At 38.5% G+C, this 22,388-nt stretch overlaps 2 protein-coding genes across 2 annotated transcripts in view; one reads left to right on the top strand and one right to left on the bottom strand.

The window, feature by feature from the left end:
• Window positions 1-15,678, top strand: part of jph3b (junctophilin 3b) — a 41,514-nt gene extending 25,836 nt beyond the window's left edge. Inside the window, exons 3-5 of the mRNA XM_051883380.1 lie at window positions 5,828-5,952; window positions 7,329-8,293; window positions 12,875-15,678. Of these exons, the coding sequence (XP_051739340.1) occupies window positions 5,828-5,952; window positions 7,329-8,293; window positions 12,875-12,955 (1,171 nt within the window). The 3' untranslated portion in view covers window positions 12,956-15,678. The remainder of the gene's footprint in view (window positions 1-5,827; window positions 5,953-7,328; window positions 8,294-12,874) is intronic.
• Window positions 15,679-20,796: 5,118 nt separating this feature from the next.
• Window positions 20,797-22,388, bottom strand: part of klhdc4 (kelch domain containing 4) — a 10,349-nt gene continuing 8,757 nt past the window's right edge. The window contains exon 12 of the mRNA XM_051884582.1: window positions 20,797-21,925. Coding sequence (XP_051740542.1) covers window positions 21,753-21,925 — 173 coding nt within the window. The 3' untranslated portion in view covers window positions 20,797-21,752. The remainder of the gene's footprint in view (window positions 21,926-22,388) is intronic.

Genomic DNA, 22,388 nt, shown 5'->3' with positions numbered 1-22,388 from the left:
AGCAAAACAATCTGTCATTAAAAAAAAAAAAAAAAAAAGTTTATACTTTTTAACCATCTTGCACTGCTCTGCGATGAGCCACGCATTACGTTGAAAGGTCATGTGTGAAGTAGGCAGACGTACCACGGTAGGGCGAAAAACTTCATCTAATTTTATCCTCCGACTTCAAAATTGTCCGACATCATTGTTTTACCTTTTTTTTTGTAAAGAGCGTTTGGCTTAATCTTTGCACGTTCGCTTTGTAGACACTGGATCAGCACTTCCGCCTACCTTTGTAACATAATTACGTCATGCGTGCGGATCGCAGAGCTAGTGCAAGATGAGCATTTGTGGTTTAAAAGTATATAATTTTTATTTTTTTTTAGAAAATGAACAATCATTTCGCTAGATAAGACCCTTATTCCCTTATAGCCCTTTGAAGCTGCACTGAAACTGCAATTTGGACCTTCAACCCGTTGAACCCCACTGAAGTCCACTATATGGAGAAAAATCCTGGAATGTTTTCCTCAAAAAACCTTAGTTTCTTTTCGAATGAAGAAAGAAAGACATAAACATCTTGGATGACATGGGGATGAGAAAATTATCAGAAAATTTTCATTCAGAAGTGAACTAATCCTTTAATATCTTTGTGGAAATCATGATACTTTTTCAGGATTCTTTGATAAATAGAAAGTTCAAAAGAACAGCATTTATTTGAAATAGAAATCTTTTGTAATAATGTAAAAGCCTTTACTGTCATTTTTGATCAATTTAATGCATCCTTTCTGAATAAAAGTATTATTTTCTTAACACATACAGCGCCGTTGCGCTTCGGATGACCCGAGTTCGAGTCTCGGCTCGTGGACCTTTGCCGATCCCGCCCCCTCCGCCCCGCCCCTGTCAACTCTATACTATCCTATCAAAATAAATGCAAAAATCACCAAAAATAAATCTTGTGTTCTCTGAATCTCTGAAAACAAGACTTTTTTACTTCTTAAGTTAATGCATCTTGTTTTAAGAGATATTTTAACTGCATTTAAAAAAAAAAAAAAAAAAACGTAGCTTCACAGCTCAAGCTTTCATTCACTTTCAATATATGCAAAACTGTTATTTTTCACATAGTTTACTTTTTGTGTTCTGTGGGAGAAAGTCAGTCATTCTGGTTTGAACAACACAAGGGTGAATAAATAAATTCATTTTTGGCTGAACTATCCCTTTAAATGTGTGAGAGTTAGCGGGACTTGCTGTGAAACAACGTTTAGTCTCTGTTTCCATCAGAAAGTGTGTAGAAACATTGCTACTGTTCAGCAGTATATAAATAGAACGGCAACCAGCACAGCTCGACCCAGACTCGCAGCGCCTATAGATCAGTGTGTGTGTGTGTGACCATACACACACCGTTTAGAAGCCCCTCTATTAGTGAATGGACGTTTCTCACATCCAGCCCTCACTCTCTGACTGTACTCTCAACACCTCCAGAAGCATCCCACAATCCTCCTCTCATTCTCCTCTGTTATCTAATTGTTTGTCCTTTTTATACCCCACGCCATCTTATTCTCTCCCTCACTTTCTCTCCTCTGCCGTTGCCAGGACAACCGGCAAGGCACGGGGTGAATGCAATCCTAAGATCTCTTCATCCGACCTACCTCGCCGTAGCTCACCGTCACACACTCAAATGCTCTCGCGCCCACATGTTCTGACCACACCACATACTATAACCCCATTTAAACCCTCACATGTTAAAAACGCTCTCACACACACACTTTCTTGCACAAACATGCACTTGGTTTGGCTGGCTGGGTGAAGGCAGCCTAGAGCAGAGAGGAAGAGGGTGTAATCGATGAGCATCGACATGCAATACTGCACCAAGACAACCACTGCACAAACAAGTAGAGAACGAGACCAGGGGGAAAAGTTCAGTGAGAAAGGGAGAGCATCTTCATACCTGCCGTTTGTGTGGTCAACTCACATGAATAATCCGTCTGTTGAAGCAACAAATGTTCATTAAAAATCTGAAAATAAGTGCAATTAAGTATTTTTGTTTAAAGTATTATATTTTAATATTTATTCAATAGCATATGATAATATTCAAACAGTTTGTCTCATTGTCTAATTTTAGTACATCAAATTAAACTAAATTAAAATGTGAAATAAGTTTAAGCCTTATAGATTTTATTTCAGTTAACATTTGTTTTATTTCAATTAACGGAATTGTTTTTTTGTTTTTTTTTAATTAACTGTACCTGATTAGTACACCTTTAACTAAATTACAAAAGTAAGTACTACTAAAACAATTTTAAACTGAAATTAAATTATTAATACTTTAATGTTAAAGGATTAGTTCACTTTCAAATGAAAATTAGCCCAAGCTTTACTCACCCTCAAACCATCCTAGGTGTGTATGACTTTCTTCTTTCTGATGAACACAATCCGAGTTATATTAATAAATATCCTGACGCATCCGAGCTTTATAATGGCAGTAAGCGTTACCAAACTGAAGAAAGTCCCTCCATCCAAATCCATCCATCATAAACATATTCCACACGGCTCCGGGTGGTTAATAAAGGCCTTCTGAAGCGAAGTGATGCATTTGTGTAAAAAAAATCCATATTTAACAAATTATGAAGTAAAATATATAGCTTCCGCATGAGCCGCCTTCCGTGTTCTACTTACGAAGAAAGTGTAAAACTCTCGCAGTTCAAAAAGCTTACGCTACGTCCAACGCCTTCCCTATTCAACTTACGGAAAAAGCTTAACTGATGCAACGCCAGTTTACACTTTCTTCTTAACTTGAATATGGAAGGCGGTCTTGCGGAATCTAGATATTTTACTTCATAATTTCTTAAATATGTTTTTTTTTTTTTTTTTTTTTTTTTACACAAATGCATCGTTTCACTTCAGAAGGCCTTTATTAACCTCCCAGAGCCGTGTGAAGTACGTTTATGATGGATGGATGTGGATGAAAGCACTTTCTTCAGCTCATACTCGTTGATCCTGTTCACGGTCATTATAAAGCTCGGATGCGTCAGGATATTTATTAATATTTCTCCTAATGTGTTCATCAGAAAGAAGAAAGTCATATACACCTAGGATGGCTTGAGGGTGAGTAAAGCTTGGGCTAATTTTCATTTGAAAGTGAACTAATCCTTTAAAATGTACTTAAATTTTAATAATATTTTTAATGAAATTAATCATTTTAATGAATATAATTACTACTTCTAATAAACTATTTAAAAGTAAATAAAAAGAAATTATTAATACATTAAAATATTATTTTGCCAATAAGTTTTCTTAATTAAAGTAATATTTTCCTATCGCACACAATTTTGCCACTCAAATCAGTTTATCTAATTTTATATTTACTGGAAAACAAGGCAAAAATACAGATTTTTTTTGTAGTACACAATCCAACATGATGTGCGTCATGATCATGCTAAGTGGAAGTCTTGATCGCACACAGGTAAAACAGATGGCTGTGATGAATGGGGAATCACACATTAAAAGGTGAGGTTGTGAACGCCAGCTCTCTTTTATTCTCTTAGACACAGAGCACATTGATTTCCTCAGTGAATTATTTAGCAGCCGAAGCAAGCACTGTTGCCTGTTCTTAGAGGTCCAGATGGGAAATAGTGAACAGTACTTGTGTATTGCTTATTTGTTCAGAAAATGTTTAGCCTAAAGCTTTACATTTTTGCCTCAAACATTATCGAAAATGTTCCTGGAGTATTCTGCAACCATTTGACAGCATGTGATATTTACATTCGAACATGGTTATTTAAACGGTAGCAAAGTTGGTTTTACAGATCATGAAGTATAGTCTTGGCAAGTTTACAGAGTTAAACAAGTTAGAATTACAGTGTCAGAAAGGCATGACTCTGTGGAGTCCCGAGAGCGTCTCTCAGAGTGAGGGTGTGTGACTGCTGTGTAATTGTTTGCCTTCAGCCTGTATTTATTGTCAACCCTTGGATAATCGGAGTGTCAAGATCTTGGTAGGCGCTGAAGCATGTGCCTTATAAACTTAATGACCAGATCGTTCATTGGCTAAACCATGTACTTATGTGCATTTTGCTGTGGTCTGCCTCATAGAGCAAGATTTTCCCCAATTAAAACCAAACAACAAAAACACCATCCATAAAACATGATAGATAATACTATAATGGTAGGTCTATAGTAATGTTTACTTTTGCTGTAGGATTATTGAAATTTGTAAAAACTTTTGTGTAAAACTTTCTATAAATGAAACAATATAGACCTATTCCACAAGTATAATATTATATATGGTGTGTGCGTGTGTGTGTGTATGCAGGACTTGATTGATGAAAAATTGATTCAATTTTGTCAATGTGTGTTACGTACCAGAAGAGACCCAGAATGGGAGTTTGCAAAAACACTGCTTAAAAATCTGGAAAAGGAAAGAGAAAGACATTGTTTTTTTATTTTTAATAATGTGCATTGGTGATTCATTTACAATAAGGAACTAGGAACCTCCAAGTAAATGGGGTAAATTTTGACTTTAAAGGGTTAGTTTACCAAAAAATGAAAATTTCTATCATTAATTACTCACCCTCATGTTGTTCTACACCCATAAGACCTTTATTAATCTTCGGAACACAAATTAAAATAATTTTGATAAAATCCGATGGCACAGCTTTACAAATCTTTTGTTTCGAATCAGTGGTTCGGAGTGTGAAAGTCATGTTATTTCAGTAAACGAGGCTTAGTTACGTCATAAGTGTTTCAAAATTTCAATGGTTCCCCACTGGGGAGCGTGACTTTGGCAGTTTGATACGCGCTCTGAACCACTGATTCAAAACCCAAGATTCGTAAAGCTTCGAAGCTTCATGAAGCAGTGTTTTGAAATCACCCATCACTAGATATTGTTGAATAAAGTCGTTATTTAGTTGTTTTTTGGCACACAAAAAGTATTCTCGTCGCTTCATAACATTAAGGTTGAACCACTGTAGTCACATGAACTGTTTTAAATACGTCTTTAGTAGCTTTCTGGGCACCTGAAAATGTTAATTATCTTGCTATCACTGGATGCCTCACTGAGCCATCGGATTTTATCAAAAATATCTTAATTTGTGTTCCGAAGAAGAACGAAGGTCTTACGGGTGTAGAACGACATGAGGGTGAGTAATTAATGACAGAATTTTCATTTTTGGGTAAACTAACCCTTTAAAGACAAAAAAAAACTGTTTTATTGTGTAGAATAAACAAACAATATTCAGAAAATATTTTTTACTTATTTACTTAGAAAAAATTTAGCCTTAAAATTTTGTCTCAAGTTTCTCTGAAATAGTTTCTGGAAAACGTTTTGATAAAATATTCTGCAACCACAGCATGTCATATTTACATTTGAACGTGGTTATTATATATTTTGACTTTAATGACATTATAAAATAAATGAGAAAGAAAAAAAATGAATTAATACACGTGTGTGTGGGCTTGTTTATATGATTTATGAAGACCCAAATTTGTATAATGACAATGGCATTACAACGTAAACCTGGTTTATAAGGACATTTCCTGAGTCCTCATAATGTAGGGGGATAGAATTTACAGTTTGTACAGTATAAAAACCATTACACCTGTGGAATGTCCTCATAATTATAGGTGCACCAATGTCTGTCTGAGTGAGTGTGTGTCTTAATATTTGAGTTTAAAACTGAAGTGTGTAAAGTGTGTAATTGTTTCAGTGTTACAAGCATCTTTTAAATTCCTTTTGGTGACCCTAGTGGTTCACAAATTACATACTTCACCTTAAATGCAACCAGCCCTGTCCTTTTCTAACCCTGTCTTTCTCTCTACATCTTAACCGCCTTGGCCCGGACCGCTACATCCACAGGACAGCTCACGCGAGAGGGAAAGCCGATGCCGCGACAACGGCAGCGCAGAAAGCCCAGGAAGAGTGCAGGCTGGCCCGGATCACCGCCAAAGAGTTCTCCCCTTCTTTCCAGCACAGAGGAAACAGTGAGTGCAACCAGCCGAGTCTGGAGACTAAAAATAACCAGGGCTTCAAACTGTTTTACAGTACGACTAAGCTTTCAGTTAGCTGCGAATGCAAAATACGCCAATAAGTTATTTTGAAAACACTCTCCCACCGTGATTTGAAAGCTGCAAATATTATTCATCGATTCTCTAGATTAGTGCTGATATTTTTTTGCTGGCAAAAGCTAGCAGCAAGAGGTAGATGTACATGTTAGTAATAGCTCAGGAGGAGAACAAGAGGAGACGGTGAAAGCGTCTGTGTGTGTACGTGTAGGTGCCGGATGGGTTCAGGGCTGTAGGGGTCGATGCCCCTACCGAGCCGTGCGGGGGGAATGAGTGATAGAAGAGGCAATAAGAAGATAAGGGGAGGTCAGCGCTGACCTTTCCGGCAAGCCCACGCGAAGCTAGTCGACATACACAATGAAATTTATGCATGCACACACAATACCCACACACACATATTCACACCACCCACATACATAAACACACATACTGTACAGTCACACTTTCGGTCGCTGTCACACCCCCACACATTGGCAGAATTTATACACTCTCAGATCACATCCCGTCACAAAACACCCCTTTACAGGAGAGGTATAAGCACACACGCTGTGCTGGACCAGTGTATTCGACCTCCCGGAACGGTTGATATTTCTAAATGATAAAGTTACGTCATGTGATGACCTTAGAAATGTTAGGACAAACTTGGCTGAGATGCGATGACTTGCAACAGATTTGTAAATGATGTTTACAGGTTGAATACAAGCCGTTATGAGGTTAAGTTGAAAGTTATGTACTTTCAGGCGCATAGGGATGCAAACAGACTTGAAAATCGTCGTTCTCATTAGTCGAGCTGATTAGAGCAGCCATGGTGCTGACTCTGGAAAGCTTTGAGAAGTTATACTGTATTACCAGGAATGGTCCATGCACTTCAAGCAATCAAGTGTGGTAAAGGAATAATTCACCCCCAAAATTAAAATTAAAATTCAGTCATGATTTACTCACCCTTATGTTGTTCAAAACCTACCAACCAAACACTGTTTTTTTTTCAGTGGAACACAAAAGGAGAATTACTTAAGAATCTTCTTGCAGTTCTTTCTCATATATCTACAGCTTATATGGTGACCAAAACTATTATGTGTTGACAAATAAGAATTTGATTCAGGTCTGTACAAAACGATTTCTGTATAATCTTAATTACGTACACATTTATTTATTTATTTTGCTAACGACAGATGGAAGCTTCTGCAAGGGCATGTTCCCATCCCATACACCCCCTTTTCAGTACATTTCAAGTGTGTGTCATGCCTACATGTTTTAAAATTAAAACTTAGACTTGTCTCTATGTCTCCGAGTAGGAGTGGAGTGCCAGCGACCCAAACAGCAGAACTCGAGCGAGAACGATGTGGAAGTAATCTCCAGTGGGACTGCAGACAGCACTGAGCTCTATATGAAGGGCTCCACACCCCCGGACCTAACCCCAGACGTGAGCCCTACTACCAGCCGGCCCTCCACACCTCCCCGAAGCCCGACCACCAAATCTTCCCACCGCACCAAAAATGCCCGCTTCCTGCGACAGACTGCAGTGGACGAGGAGCGTGGGGGAACGCAAGAGATCCAGGTGCTGATGGAGGGGAGAGGCGGTGGTGGTTCTGGTGGAGGTGGAGAGTACCTGAGGGCTAACAGCTGGAGTGAGGACAAGCGTGCCTCTCGTGGGGGCAGTAGTAGAGGCGGTAGTCGTGGCAGCAGCCGCTCTACAACCCCTTCAGTACAGGACGAGGTGCGGGTTGGGGCGGCACGGGCCAACGGTCACAAGCATGCCCCCAATCATAAGCCTCGAGACCATAGCTCCTCCAATCACAAAACGCCACGAGAAAGGAGGCCAGACGGACCCTCGGCTTCCTGGACATCACAGCGGGTACACGGGGACAGTTTGGCTCACTCCCGTCTCCTAGAGCAGGACGAGGAAAAACTGAGCAATTACGAAATGGAGATGAGGCCGTTACAGCCAATGGACTCCCATAACTCCCAGAAGCCCTATGGGCATGGGGAGGAGTGGCATGGTCACTCAGAGTCCCGTGCACATACACTACAGCGACGGGGTAAAAATCGTGAGCGGGACGTCCGTGACGCCTCAGGGCCCAGGGATGCCAGGGAGGGGCCGGCTCCAGACTCGGTGCAAAAGTTGGACAGTCTACGAGGGGGGGAAAAGTTAGAGGCACGGCCCCTCCGCAGGGACCTCACACTCTCACCCCCACAGAAATCCCCACCTATTGCACTAGAGCACGATGACGAGAATCAGTCTCAGCTCAAAGTGAACTCGGTAAGTAAAGATGCACTACACTGAACACAGGGAGATTAACTTCAAGGAATAGTTCACCCAAAATTGAAAGTTCTGGTATCATTTACTCACTCTCATGTCGGTCCTAATCTGTACGACTTTCTTCTGTGCAACACAAAAGTAGAAACTGTTAGAGACTAAGTGCATTTACAATAAATGGGAACAGATGCTTTCAAGCGTTAAAAAGAATGCTAAACACCATAAAAGTATGGTAAAAGTGGCCCTTGTGAACTCCGAGTGTGAAACAGATGACGGAAACTTTTATGGCAGGGGTGTCCAATCCTGCTCCTGAAGGGCTAATATCCGGCAGTGTTTAGTTTTAACCTGGTTCAACTCACTTGCCTGGAGATTTCTAGTAACCCTGAAGACATTGATTAGTTCAGGTGTGCTTCATTATAACTGTATCTAAGGCCCTGGTATCGTCAATCCAATTACAAGTGGATGACACAAAATACAGGTGTAAACAGAGGTGTAAAAATGTTTTGACCTTGTCCAGTTTCGACCACTTCCAGAGGTAGTCGAAAACGCAATCGACCAGATTGCTTTCGTAGTGTACACGCTCATGTGGTTGAATGTGTTCGAAGAGCCACAAAAGACCACCTACTCTCCGCCAAAATACCTAATGAATACAGTAAACATTATGGGAAGTGCGCTAGCCAGACAGGATTTGAACTTTGTCGGCTGAAGACCCAAGTTTGGTTTGAAGATGAAAAATGTACCAAGCACAATGTTCTCCCGTCATTCCTGATTTCTAACACACTCACAGTGTTCGCCGTGGTCTTCAGAGCAGAAACGAAAGCTGCTGCTCACCGTATGTTTTTCTTCCGTCTCCGGTTCCACTCGTATGTAAATTGTGCGAGCTTATTTCGTCCATTAAATCGAAAGATCTGAATAGGCCCATACCGTAGACCCTCCCCTTGAAGAAATCGGGACAGAAGTGGTTGAAAGTGGACAAAAGAGATGGATAAAAACACCAGGTGTGAACAAGAATGTGTATCCCTCATCTACTTGTGATCCGATCGACCAATACGCATCTTAATACCAGGTGTAAACAGGGCCTAAGCTCTGCAGGATTGTGGCCCTCCAAGAGCAGGATTGGACGTGCCAATATTATGGTGTTTTTGTATCCATTCATTGTATATGCAGGGACAAGAGTGACAAGAACAGTCTTCAGAATGTCTCTTTTTGTATTTTCACGGAAGAAAAAAAGTCATATGGGTTTTGGAACAATATGAGGGTGAGTAAATGACAACAGAATCTTAATACTTGTCCAATAAATCGTCCAATAAAACATTTGAAAATTGAATCATAAAACAGATTAAATACACTTCTAATCAACTGCACCCGCACCAGATGTTTTAGTATGCATCGGTGCCTGAGAATGCATGGGTAGGGAGGATAACCTCCACAAACACAGAGTAGGCATTTGGAGTCCCAAGGGAACATAGAAGCCGACAACAGCCCAAGACACATAACCTGCACACATATCCAAACTTCAAACTGTCCCCTTCCACTGCCTAGCTGCCCTACGATCGCTTGCTGCACTAAGAACACCTTGGTAACAGCAAATTGGCAAAGTGGCTCCTTCCACAACGCAGCCCTGCATTGGCTGTCCCACACTCTGTTGCTAGGGAACAGCTTATGCCTTGCTCGGGTTGTGGCCAATCAAATGACAAGAGTGAGTTCTAGTAAGGAGGGGGTTTATGTTTGTAGCTGCAGAGAGGCAAGCAATGCAGCAGACTTGTATAAGACAGGTTAACATGAAACAGAAACACATCCACACAAAAGCTAGCCCTGATTCAGGAATTAACAAACACTGTCAACGCTTTTAACAACATTTATACGTTTCCGAGATATCTAAACAACTGATTAGCTTAGCACAGCGGGAAGAAGAACAGGTCCTAAACAGGGCACAACTGTCTGACTGTACAATAAAACAACTGTGGAGAGCAAAATGTGGTTGCTCAACATTAAGATGCACTAAATGTGACTGTGTGAGATACGCTTGTCCTAATTCATTGTGCAAAATCAGCGCTCACGGCGGCGTCTTAACAGTACTGTGTCCGGTTCACTTGTCACAGCCTAATTTCATGCCTCACATGTGTCTTGCATGTGTAGCCCGCGTGTCCCTCTGCTCAACGGTTGTAAACATTGTCCACGATACGCTTACATGAGCCCATCAATTAAAAAGCGCGCTTGACAAACCCAGCTCTTTGCAAATACATTCGTCCTTACGAGGGCTGGCACAATGCAGTACCGACTCTCATTTCCATTGAGATAATACCGTATCTCTCCGGTGAGCCGAGGGGAATGGAATAATCATGCGGCTTTCTTTAAACACGCGCTGTAGTGTGCAAATGTGTTTTGTAGTGAATCTAGGACTCTAGTATGTTGACTGCTTAATACACTGTAGAGGAAATTCACTAAACAGTTGCGGAACTTGATATAGTGGCGCAATTTCACTGCGGTATTCACACAACAGGCTTCCTTTCTATGCCAATTAGGTTTATAGAGTGCAGTGTATTCACAAAAGTAAGCACTATTTGCACTAATGTTGACTATTCCACAGCCAACTAAGATTGAGAAGAGCGCAATAAGCAATTAATATCCAGACACAGAGTGTAGTCAAGTGCACTTTTGGCATTTTAAAGAGCTTGTTTAGGGGCCTAGACTGTAACACAATGCTGTAATGTCCCAGGAAAGTGCACCTGACAGCTGCATAACTCCACAACATAGCTGTGATTATGTGTAGGATAAAACCTAAAGTATACTTCAATTTTTTTATGCATACACTATGGTTTGCATAAAGTGTGAATGACGTAAATGTAAAAATTAACAATATGCGCATACTGTACACGTGCAGACTGATTTTTCTAATTGTGTGTACTCTGTAAGCTCAGCTTGCACTAACCCATTGATTTTTTGCACTAATTACTTTATTCACAAGGTGCCAAAATTGTGCCAGCCTATTTTTTCAAGGTTGAAAAAGAAAAGGATGAGACGGAAAAATGACAACAAACTACTGGAAACAGCAACAAAAATAGACAGCTGCATTGACAAGCGCTTGTGTGAGGGGGTTTAAAGGGATAGTTCACCCAAAAATGAAAATTATCCCATGATTTACTCACCCTCAAGCCATCCTAGGTGTATATGACTTTCTTTTTCAGATGAACACAATCGGAGTTATATTAAATAATATTCTCGCTCTTCCCAGATTTATAATGGTAGTGAACGGGGCGTGTGAGATTTTGAAGCCCAAAAAGAGTGTATCCATCCATCATAAAAGTAATCCATATGGCTCCAGGGGGTTAATAAAGGCCTTCTGAAGTGAAGCGATGAGTTTTTGTAAGAAAAATATCCATATTCAAAACTTTATAAACTATAATATCTAGCTTCCGGCAGACGGCCATACACATCGATTTACGGCGAAAGAGTAACCTCTGACGCGACGCGTGACGTATTGACGAACGTAGAAGTGGAGAGGATAGAGCAAAACAAAACACCACTCACGAATTAGAAGTCTAAAACAAGAATTTTTAAAGATAAATGTCTGACGATTTCAATATAAGAGAGGAGGAGCTTGAGTTTGTTGCCCCGCCCTATTTGTTTGAACTTTGAGAGGTGTCTAAGCTAACGCTACTCCTACGTTGCGTCAGAGGTTACTCTTTCGCCGTAAATCAATGCGTACGACCGTCTGCCGGAAGCTTTATTAGCCTTTATTAACCCCCTGGAGCCGTATGGATTAATTTTTTATATTACTTTTTTGAGCTTCAGAAAACTCACGCCCCCTTCACTACCATTATAAAGCTTGGAAAAGACAGGATATATTTTAATATATCTCCGATTATGTTCGTCTGAAAGAAGATAGTCATATACAACTAGGATGGCTTGAGGGTGAGTAAATCATGGGATACCTGCAACTAGTTTAAAAGAGTAAAAGACATTTTTATCAGTCATAACTTCTGAAGAGAAATTGCGCAGACACTGGACAAGGATGAAACATTCAAGTTGGCATGTGTTAAGAGATTGTGTTTGCGTATGCTATTAAATAGAGTATACTTTGAAAGGCCATGTGTTTGGCTGTACGCATATGTTAAGCGTTCTCGTCAAAACTAAGGTTTACTTTGCGCTTAAGTGACTTGCATAGGGTGTAGGCTATGCTAGCTGAATGCTAAGCTAGGACACTGTGTTTACTACAAAAACAAAAAATGAGACTCGTTCAATACTACAATACAATACTATCTATTGCTTCAGAAATTAATTGTCATAATAATATAGTTCTGACTAAATAAATCAAAGTTATTTTCTCTTCAGGCACTAGATAGAGTACCCATCAAAGGCTCTTTCAGCCAATGAAATCGCTCTGAGGTCCTTGTTGTGTAATTACATAGGGAAAATTGTGTTTAGCACAGATTTTTGAGCGTGTTTGCAGTTACCCGATTTGCATAATTCTTTAGTGAATCAAGTTAGACAGCAGGCAAATAAACACTATTCATTCTTAGTGAAATCCACACTGTTTAAACAAATACTGACCTTTCTCTTTTTCTCTTTCTCACTCAACAGGGCTCCAACTCAATTCTGGTAGTCATGGTGATTTTGCTCAACATTGGAGTCGCCATTTTGTTTGTCCATTTTTTTATTTAAACTCTGCATTGCCTATCAATTCCTCTTGTCCAGCTACACTATTATCAAATCAATACTAGTATCATCACGACTGATCTGGTCCCGGCCCGTTTTTTAAACAAACGACCAATATACTTCTATTGAAGTTACAGCACGTCAATATGAGGACTGAGGAAGGCAACAACACAAAACTGGGCTCAGCGGTTCTGTCTGCTTTTCTGTCTCCAAAGAGCTCATTTTGATTTCTTAATTTAATTTTTTTTTATCTGAAATAGTTACAAGCATCCTTTTGAACTTCTAGTTTTATCCAATGTATTCACTCACTCATTAATGCTGATATAAATTGATATACTTGTTTCTCTTTTTTTATTTCATATTCTTACTTGCCTTTTTCTTGACAATGCTGGTGGCTTTCTTCGGTTTTCATTTGGTTTTGGTTTGTATTTGGGTGTTGGACTCATTTGAACGGTGGCTTTGGTGAGGGAGGGTGTGCAAGGTGGCGTAAGGGTGAAGGGCGACCACCATCAACATCTTTTCGGGTGATGGCAGCGTTACACAGCTATGATGTCAAAACAGGTTCAAAGTGATGGGAAACGGCCCCTGTCTAACACCACCCGCCTCCCTCGCGCACCACTCCTAAGCATTGCTTATGTTTCTCCATGTCTTCGTTTTCGTCACTCATCAGAATTACATGCCAAGCGCTCCTCTCATTTCCTGCACACCTCCATTTTCCTTCTGTGTGGTATGTCAACTACCAGTGGACCCCAGAATGTCATGGTGGGCCTGAAATGAGAATTAAAGACACTTTTTAATTATAATGGACCTAAACTGAGGCTTTTTGATGTCTAAACACCTTTGAATTTGCCTAAAAATGTTGCGTATGTCGAAAAGAAATCGGCTAAACAAGCACAACCACACCAAAGTGGGTTAGTAAAAGTTCAAGACTGGTAATCACGGAGACACCAGCGTTTCTGCATTTGCAACATTTGCACTCGGGCGAATCTGACCCATATGCATTTGGAAAAATTCCCAGATCCAAAAGTTCTATGATCTGAAAGGGCTTCATCATTAATCTTGCTCCAGATGAAACATTTTTTTCCAGCAGAATAAATCATAACACAGTTTGACTCATTTATCTTTTCATAAACAGGTCCTGCATGTTAGATTATACACTGTACATTCAACACAACGTAGCATGGGTTTGATCTTTGGAAGCACTTTCTTAAGTTTGACCTTTTCCGCAGCATTATACGTTATTTAAACATTGTTTGAATGTTGTTTGAGGGCTAGCACATGACATTCTGTGAGGTCATCATTATAAATCTCTTTGTGACGCCAACTCCCTCACCCCCCCCCCCCCCCCCCCCCCCCAACTCTCTTTGATGAAATCACGAGAACGTGCGAGCACCTGCCGACCTCACCATGCACACCTGAAAGCCATGCTGCGCGAGATGCTGGCGTTCCCGACCAGACATTCAAGAGACTGTTAACGTTTTTTTCCCAACTGCTGCTTTCAAAAAACAAATATTTATTGACAAAAAGGAAAAAAAAAAAACTTTTATAGCTATTTGCAAGACGTCTGAAAAATGCCGACTGCCTTGTTTTTCTAAAAGTAAAAGAAAAAAAAACAAAGTTGCATGCTAATGTATGTTTTAGTTTTGTATAGATAACCTTATCGGGGAAAAAAAAAAAATGTACGGAAAAGTGTTATAGCAGGACATGGATTTCATTTGGACTTGCATCAAAACGTTCAACACAATCTCAAGCGAATTCGTAAGTATTGTACGAATTGGCGATTTTGTATGAATTCATACGACCTGACGCGTAAGAAAATGTATGATTTGTTGGTAAAACTTCACCCTAAAAGGAACGTAAGCGGACCCTACGAAAACGTACGAATGAGATTATCCCAAATTCTCCAACAAACTATCATGAGTGTGTTGAACTCTTTTACCTTATTGGCCAACGGCATGATACACAGTAAAACAGGTCTGATCGGGCATGCCAATGATGAACCCGAGGTCCAAGTGCTGGTCTCGGCATCCAGAGGCCTTTCCGCCCCAAAATCAGAGATGAAACTAAAACGAGTGAAACAAACAATCAAAGAGAGGTGTTTTGTTTATTTTTTTATAGCCAGCTAACAGAACGCAAAGACTGAGATGTTTTTATAGCATGTGTGTATGGGCTTGTACTCTCCCCCTTGAGTCTGTCCTCCTGGCAATGATTCATTCACAGTTTGTGTACTCTTTCTCTATCCCTATTTCTCGCCCACCTCCCTTCCTTCCCCATATTTCTCCGTTTCTCTATCCAGCCGGAAAAAAAAAAGAATAATAAAAGATCAAATGTACAAATGACAACTATGCTGATGTAAAGAACGCAAGCTGGGGGCCCAAATGTCTGGAGTCGTGCATTTGCTCACCTCGACTTGAGTCCTTGGGTTGGTCCAAGAAGTTTGCGAATCGCTGACTGGATACTTTGATACCACAACGGCTGTATGTGACGGGGATGGTGGGATTCCAAAGGGTCTTTGAAGCAGGAAGTTGCTGCAGTTGACCCGCACCGCCGGCTCTTGTACCGTTTGACCTGGATGTATCCGTCACCCTATGCGCCTATAGCATGCCCAAGCATGCCCAGTTCTTTTATCTCTCTCTTTCTCTTCTTCTATCATTCAGTTCTTTACTTTTCCTGGGGGTTTGTTTCTTTTTGAGTTATATGGAGAAAATAATGAAAGTGTTTGAAAGTAAGCACTTGTGTTGTGGTTATTGAGTCTGGGTTTTTTCCTGCTGTCTTTCTCTGTATCTGTTACAAAAGTAACACGCTGTCAAGTGGCGATGCATTTACAAAAGATGGGGATGATATTGTGGAACTCAAAATAATAATAATAATTTCCAAAACACAAAATAGGAGGCTCAAGCTGACAAAATCTTCTGTTTTTGACAAAAGTCCTGTTTTTACCCCAAAATCAAAAAAGAAAAACAGAAAAAGAAATTATATTATTTTTGCTCAGAAAAAAAACATTTGGAAGCATTGCTGTACTGAGATTTTAGGGGCAAAGTGCTTAACTGTCATGAAAACAATGCAAAAAAAATAATAAAAATAATGTTCATAAAATAGCCTTCACTGTCTTCACACAAAATATAATTTCTTATTTTCTGATATTTTATTTGAATTGTAAAGCATTTATAGATCACTGTATTATGTTTGCACAACCTTTATGTTGATTTTAATAGAAAAATTGTATTACAGATTTTTTATACAGTAATAAGGTAAAAAAAAAAAAAAAAGAAAAGAAACTGTAAAAATGGTAATGAGAAGAGGAAAATTTGCTTGAAAATGTCATTTAAAATGTAATTTTAAAGTAATGGTCCTTCATTGACTTTTAAAATATAGTTATAGTCTTTTTCTTTTGATTTTGGGGTAAAATACAACAAGGTTAAGGGTTAGTTTACCCAAAAATGAAAATTCTGTCAATACTCACCCTCATGTCGTTCCACACCTGTAAGACCTTCGTTCATCTTCAGAACACAAATTAAGATATTTTTGATGAAATCTGATGGCTCAGTGAGGTCTCCATTGCCAGCAAGATAATTAACACTTTCAAATGACCAGAAATGTATTAAAAACATATTTAAAACAGTTCATGTGACTACAGTGGTTCAACCTTATTATTACAAAAGCAACAAGAATATTTTTTGTGCACCAAAAAAACAAAATAACGACTCTTCAACAATATCTAGTGATGGGCGATTTCAAAACACTGCTTCATGAAGCTTCGAAGCTTTATGAATCTTTTGTTTCGAATCAGTGATTCGGAGCGCCAAAGTCAGGTTATTTCAGTAAATGAGGCTTTGTTACGTCATAAGTGTTTCAGAATTTCAATGGTTCACGTGACTTTGGCAGTTTGATACATGCTCTCAACCACTGATTCGAAACAAAAGATTCATAAAGCTTCGAAGCTTCATGAAGCAGTGTTTTGAAATCGCCCATCACTAGATATTGTTGAATAAAGTCTTTATTTTGTTTTTTTTGGTACACAAAAAGTATTCTCGTCGCTTCATAACAATGAGTTTGAACAACTGTACTCACATGAACTGTTTTAAATATATCTTTAGTAGCTTTCAGGGCTTCTGAAAGTGTTAATTATCTTGTTGTCAATGCAGGCCTCACTGAGCCATTGGATTTTATCATAAATATCTTAATTTGTGTTCCGAAGATGAACAAAGGTCTTACAGGTATGGAACGACATGACGGTGAGTAATTAATGACAGAAATTTCATTTTTGGGTGAACTAACCCTTTAAATTTAAGCAGTGAAATTGATGCAATATTCTCAGTGCAGATGACTGTTAATAAAAACAGGCAAGCAGGTGATGAATTCAGATTTCCCTGGTGAGAGTGTCTCATCACTATACTAACCTTAATATGGAATTGTTCTCTGGCAAGCCAGAGCTGTGGCCAAGAATTAGGGGCGTGGCCTATCTAACTGGACACATCACACCTATGAAGATTATCTTATTTTGAAAAAAAGCACTGTTTGTATCTGTCAGGACGTCCTCCATAAAGATTGTCATGAATGTAAATGAACCTACTTGATGGATTGCGAGTAAAAAAATTGAAATGCACTGACAATATGAAATACAGTCTGCAGAGGAACAAGGTCAATTCATTTTATCTTCAAAGCCTCTCTCATGTCCTTGTTTTGTCTCTTTCTCTCACTTTCATCCTTGTCCTCTCCTGCAGAAACTAACCCCACATGTCATCTCTCCTATTCTCACATCACTGAATCATGGAGGTGGAATGCTTACAAATAAGCGTAAAAATCCACCCCATAACTGACCCGAGATGGTTCATGCCTGTCCACAGAGGCACCTGTGCAAAACTTGATTTTGATCTTACAGTCCCCCTGTGGTGAAAATCAAGTTTTTAACGTTGTTTGTATGTCTATGTGGTGTTTTAAATATGCTTTAAGACAAACCATGTGCAAATTCACATGTCAACACCATTGCTGAGTATTTTCTCTTTAAAACAGTAGTGGACCAAAGACAGTCTCAAAAACGCAGTTTGAAATCGCTGGTGTTTCTGACGTCACAAACTACCTCAGAACCAATTACGTCAATGTGTGATTGTCAACGAGTGGTTCTCTGAGCTGCTGTGAGTGAGTGGGGGCGGGGCTAATTTGCATATTCATAGAACTGTGTATACTAAATGAGGCAAGGGTGTAAAGTTACATTCAAGCTATTTTAAGGCATGAAGAAAGTAAAAAACATTTAAATATGTAATTTTGGTTATCAAAGAGGAGTTTTAAGGGATAAAATTATTTACTACAGGGGGGCTTTAAAGTAATATTTTACATGAAAATTATTTTTTTTTGTTATTTACTCACCCTCATGTCGTTCTAAACCTGTATGACTTTCTTTCTTCTGTGGAACATAAAAGAAGATATTTCGATGACTGGCTGCTCTTTTCCATATAATGAAAGTGAATGGGGACTGGGTCTGTCAAGCTCAAAAAAGCCAAAAAAAAAAATTGAACTATTCCTTTAAAGCTAGCCGTGTACATGAACAAAGGCCCGTTCACACCATTCACTATAACGATAAAGATATCGTTTTAAAAATCAATTTTAAATGTAAAAGAAAAGCAGAGTCCACACCACAACGATCACGGCGCAGTTGAACAATATTGTTGAAATCACTTTGACGACACCTTTTTCCAGCTGATGAATGATAAAAACATTGACAGCCAATCAGAATCCATCCTGCTTTAATGAGCTTGAGCATTTAAAGCGGCAGACAACATAAGTGCATCCTGCTTATAATAAACAAAACAATATTGTACATTGGTGTGGATGCTAATACACTTATGGTTATAGTTATCATTCTTAGTGTGAATGGGCCTTAACACTACGGGATACCAATTAACCATATAATGAACATAACGAAATTTCATCATGGGTGCAAGTATGGGTTAGTTAGAACCTGTGGGATATTCTAATGACATTACAACAGTGTACTTCCTTTGACCCTACTGGGCATCGGTGGTATTTTTACATGGCTGCCTCTGTCTCTCCTCCACTATTACCGTGCGTCTGAACGGCTGCCTGTCTGTTCAGTGGACGTCTGCTAGGAAGTTAAGCCAATTTCGTCTGAGATTACTGTAACAGAATCACTGTGTAGAGTTCAGCCTTGTCCCAGCACTAGAAGAGGATTATGGGTGATTTCTTTAAATCTATTGGTAAGACGGAAGTCAAGAAGGAGAGAGAGCGAGAGAAAGAAAGGAAGATGACGTGTTCTCAAAACAACCCTTACAGCGTATTGGCAAATCTCAAAATCAAAGAGAGAAATTAGATGTTTTGCATTAAAAAAAAAAACAATTATTAGTATCACTAAGATTTTTTGAAATGTAACATTTTCATGACAATTAGGCTTCCATTTTTTAATTCTCATTATCGTAACGTGTCCACATGCTTTAGTTATGCCATTATTCTCAAATATATTAAAGAGATTGTCATTAGTGTGAAACATTTCTTATTATTATGAATGTAGAAAACAGTTGTGCTGCTTAATATTTTTGTGGAAAGCATGATTTTTTTTCAGGATTCCTTAATGAATATAAAGTTTAAAAGAACAGCATTTATCTGAAATGGAAATATTTGTCTTTAAATCAAAATCAAAAGACAGGAATATTTTGCGAGATTCTACCGCACGGATGCTTTCTAAGATCCATTGTTACACCTTTGGTCAGAAAAAGATCATTAAATGGCTCAATTTACAAGCCTTTTCAAACTGTGTCCAAACAAATTAGATAATGTGAGGAAAAGTGTCCCCAAGCTATCGAATTAGTCAAGCCTCAATTATGATTCATTATCTTTTATCAAACTCTCTTTCTGATTGGTTCAGCAGACTAATGAGGTCATAAGGACAGCCACTAGGTAAATAAATGGAATTAATTAAGTAATGTGACCTACAAACATCTTAGTAAATCTTACAGAACTAGCAATTCTGTCCCCGTTTCTCCGTATTTAAATGTCTTTCTCTCACACACACACTCTTCTGACGCGTCTCTGACGACAGCAGGTTTATGTTCTTCAGGACGTCAGAGCAGAGCTTTAAAAATGGTGACTTTTTAGTTATTTATAAACTCTGTCTTTTTAAAAAGAAATACAGAATTTAAAAAAAGATGGCGAGATGGAGAGAGAAAGAGGGGAGATGAGGAGACAGTTGGCTGCGTAATCGTAACCTCATCCATCTCTCTATCCGCCATTTATTATTCATTAGCTTCTCTTTCTACATCGCTCATTCTTCACAGCCAACAAAAAAATAGGTCAATGTGGGAAGCGCCTTTCATTCGGAAACTGTGATTGCCGCTTGGCCATCCTCTTTAGCTTCCTTCAGCTCAAAGTCTTGAGGAAACATCTCACAGATGTTTCTGTCTTTGACAAAACACATCTGTTCTGATTTGTTGCTATTATCTCTCACATTTATAAAATTAGCTTTTTGCCACCCCATCCTATCGTTTTACTGGCTGCAAAAAAGAGTTATTTAGCATTTTTTCCTTTAAAAACAAACACTATTTTTGTCTATTTTTATTACTAACTAAAACTGTTAAAACGGTTTTGATAAATTTAAATAAAGCTGAGATAGAATAAAATACAAATATTTTAAATAAACCTTCAACTAAATAAGTTGAAGTACTAAAATTATTAAAACTAAACTGAAATAAAAAATAAAGCTAAACAAAAAAACTAAAACATGAAAAAGCACTTAAGATTACTAAAACGTTAAAATGAAAATGTAAAATATAAAATAAAAGGACATTAAAAAAATATTAATGCAAAGTATAGTAGTATATTAATAACAACACTGCTTTTATCCTCATGACAGTAGATTTATTTAGCTTTTTTCCTTGTGATTCCATTCCTATTAGCTTAATGGCAGGAATGTACTGTTTCAACAATAAAATGACAAAAAAAAAAAAAAAAAACTAGGTTTTCTAGTCAATCTACTGATAATGGGTAAAAACGAAGTAAAAGTTGTTCAAAGAGAGTAACATTCACTAAGCTTTCCTTTAGTAGATGTTAATATCTCTTTGACTCAATTTGTTCGTCACGTATGTAAGAATTTAAAAAAGTTCTTGAAATATTCACTTTTATAACTGTTTTTTGACAATTGATAACAGAATTGTCATCGCTAGTCAGGAATAATGGCACTTAACCATGTTAAAAATGTTTTCTTTTTTCTTTGACATTTAAAACAGGACAGGAAAGCAAGATCATAAATAATCTTTATGATATCTACTATTTTGCATGATTACCTTTAACAAAAACACTTTATGTTGAGGGAGCCAATTTATAATTTTGCCTTTAATTTGCCTATTGCTTCTATATTAAAAATAAACCATCAAAATTAGTTAAAAAATTCTGTTTGCTTATGCTAAATGACAAAATTAAAGAAATATTTTTTATCAAAATTTATCAAAAATGAATATTTGCTTAGTATGATTTACAGCAGTGGTCACGACCCAAAAATTCTTCCAAATGTGTTCAGAAAGAGAACTACTTCAAAGGATATTCACTTTTCGTTATTAATAATAAAAAAAAAAAATACATGGACAAAATGTTGAAAAAAGAATAAGGCCATGTTTTTGAACTTTAAAGTCAGAAGAACATGCTTTAGCTGCTTTTAAAATTCAAACACACATCCATTCATTCTCTTTTGCGCATTTTCTCTCACACACATATAACACATATACATTCTCTTTCTCACAAACAAACCCTTTAATTATCTTAGTGCACACACACACACACACACACACATTTAATCTCATTCCTGATCCTCAAAGAACACCTTGGCCATGGCGTGGCCGACCTTTTGTACTTTCTTCTCTTTGGCATCAGGACCCATGTTTGCTCGGGCCAGACCCAGCCAGTACTTCTCAGTCCGCGTTTGATAATCCACAAGAGCTTCTCCGGGCTTTACTGGGGGATGGTCCGCATCTAATAGAGAGATGCAGAGAAAATGTCAACACCTGTCCAGATTACCGCTTCCACTTTCTTTCAAAATCCCTAAAATACCTTTTTGTTCTCCTAAACAACTTTGGTATTGCCACTTGATGTTCAATGTGAAATCTGGGACCTGAAGTACTGAAGTGGAGATACTTTGAACACAAAACACCCCTCATAAGGATGATGAGGCAACAAAGTCTCTTTGTATAGTGTGCTACCCAACCATGTGGCAGCCACAAGCTAACAATCAGTGACGTTATTACAACTGACAAGCGTAACAGGCATCTAACAATAATGAATTTAAGCGAGAAGGACCCCAAAGCAAAACACACAGCTCTGGCTGTCAAAGAGGATCAGTGGATGTTGACCTGGGTCTTGGCAGCTAAACCCTTGGTCATCTGCACACGTCTACCTCATGGACCTGACCCAAAACACGGCCTTGATCATTAAAGGA

Source organism: Ctenopharyngodon idella, chromosome 24, assembly GCF_019924925.1.
Source record: "Ctenopharyngodon idella isolate HZGC_01 chromosome 24, HZGC01, whole genome shotgun sequence".
NCBI classification, from domain to species: Eukaryota; Metazoa; Chordata; class Actinopteri; order Cypriniformes; family Xenocyprididae; genus Ctenopharyngodon; species Ctenopharyngodon idella.
This window is presented reverse-complemented; position numbering and strand designations above follow the sequence as displayed.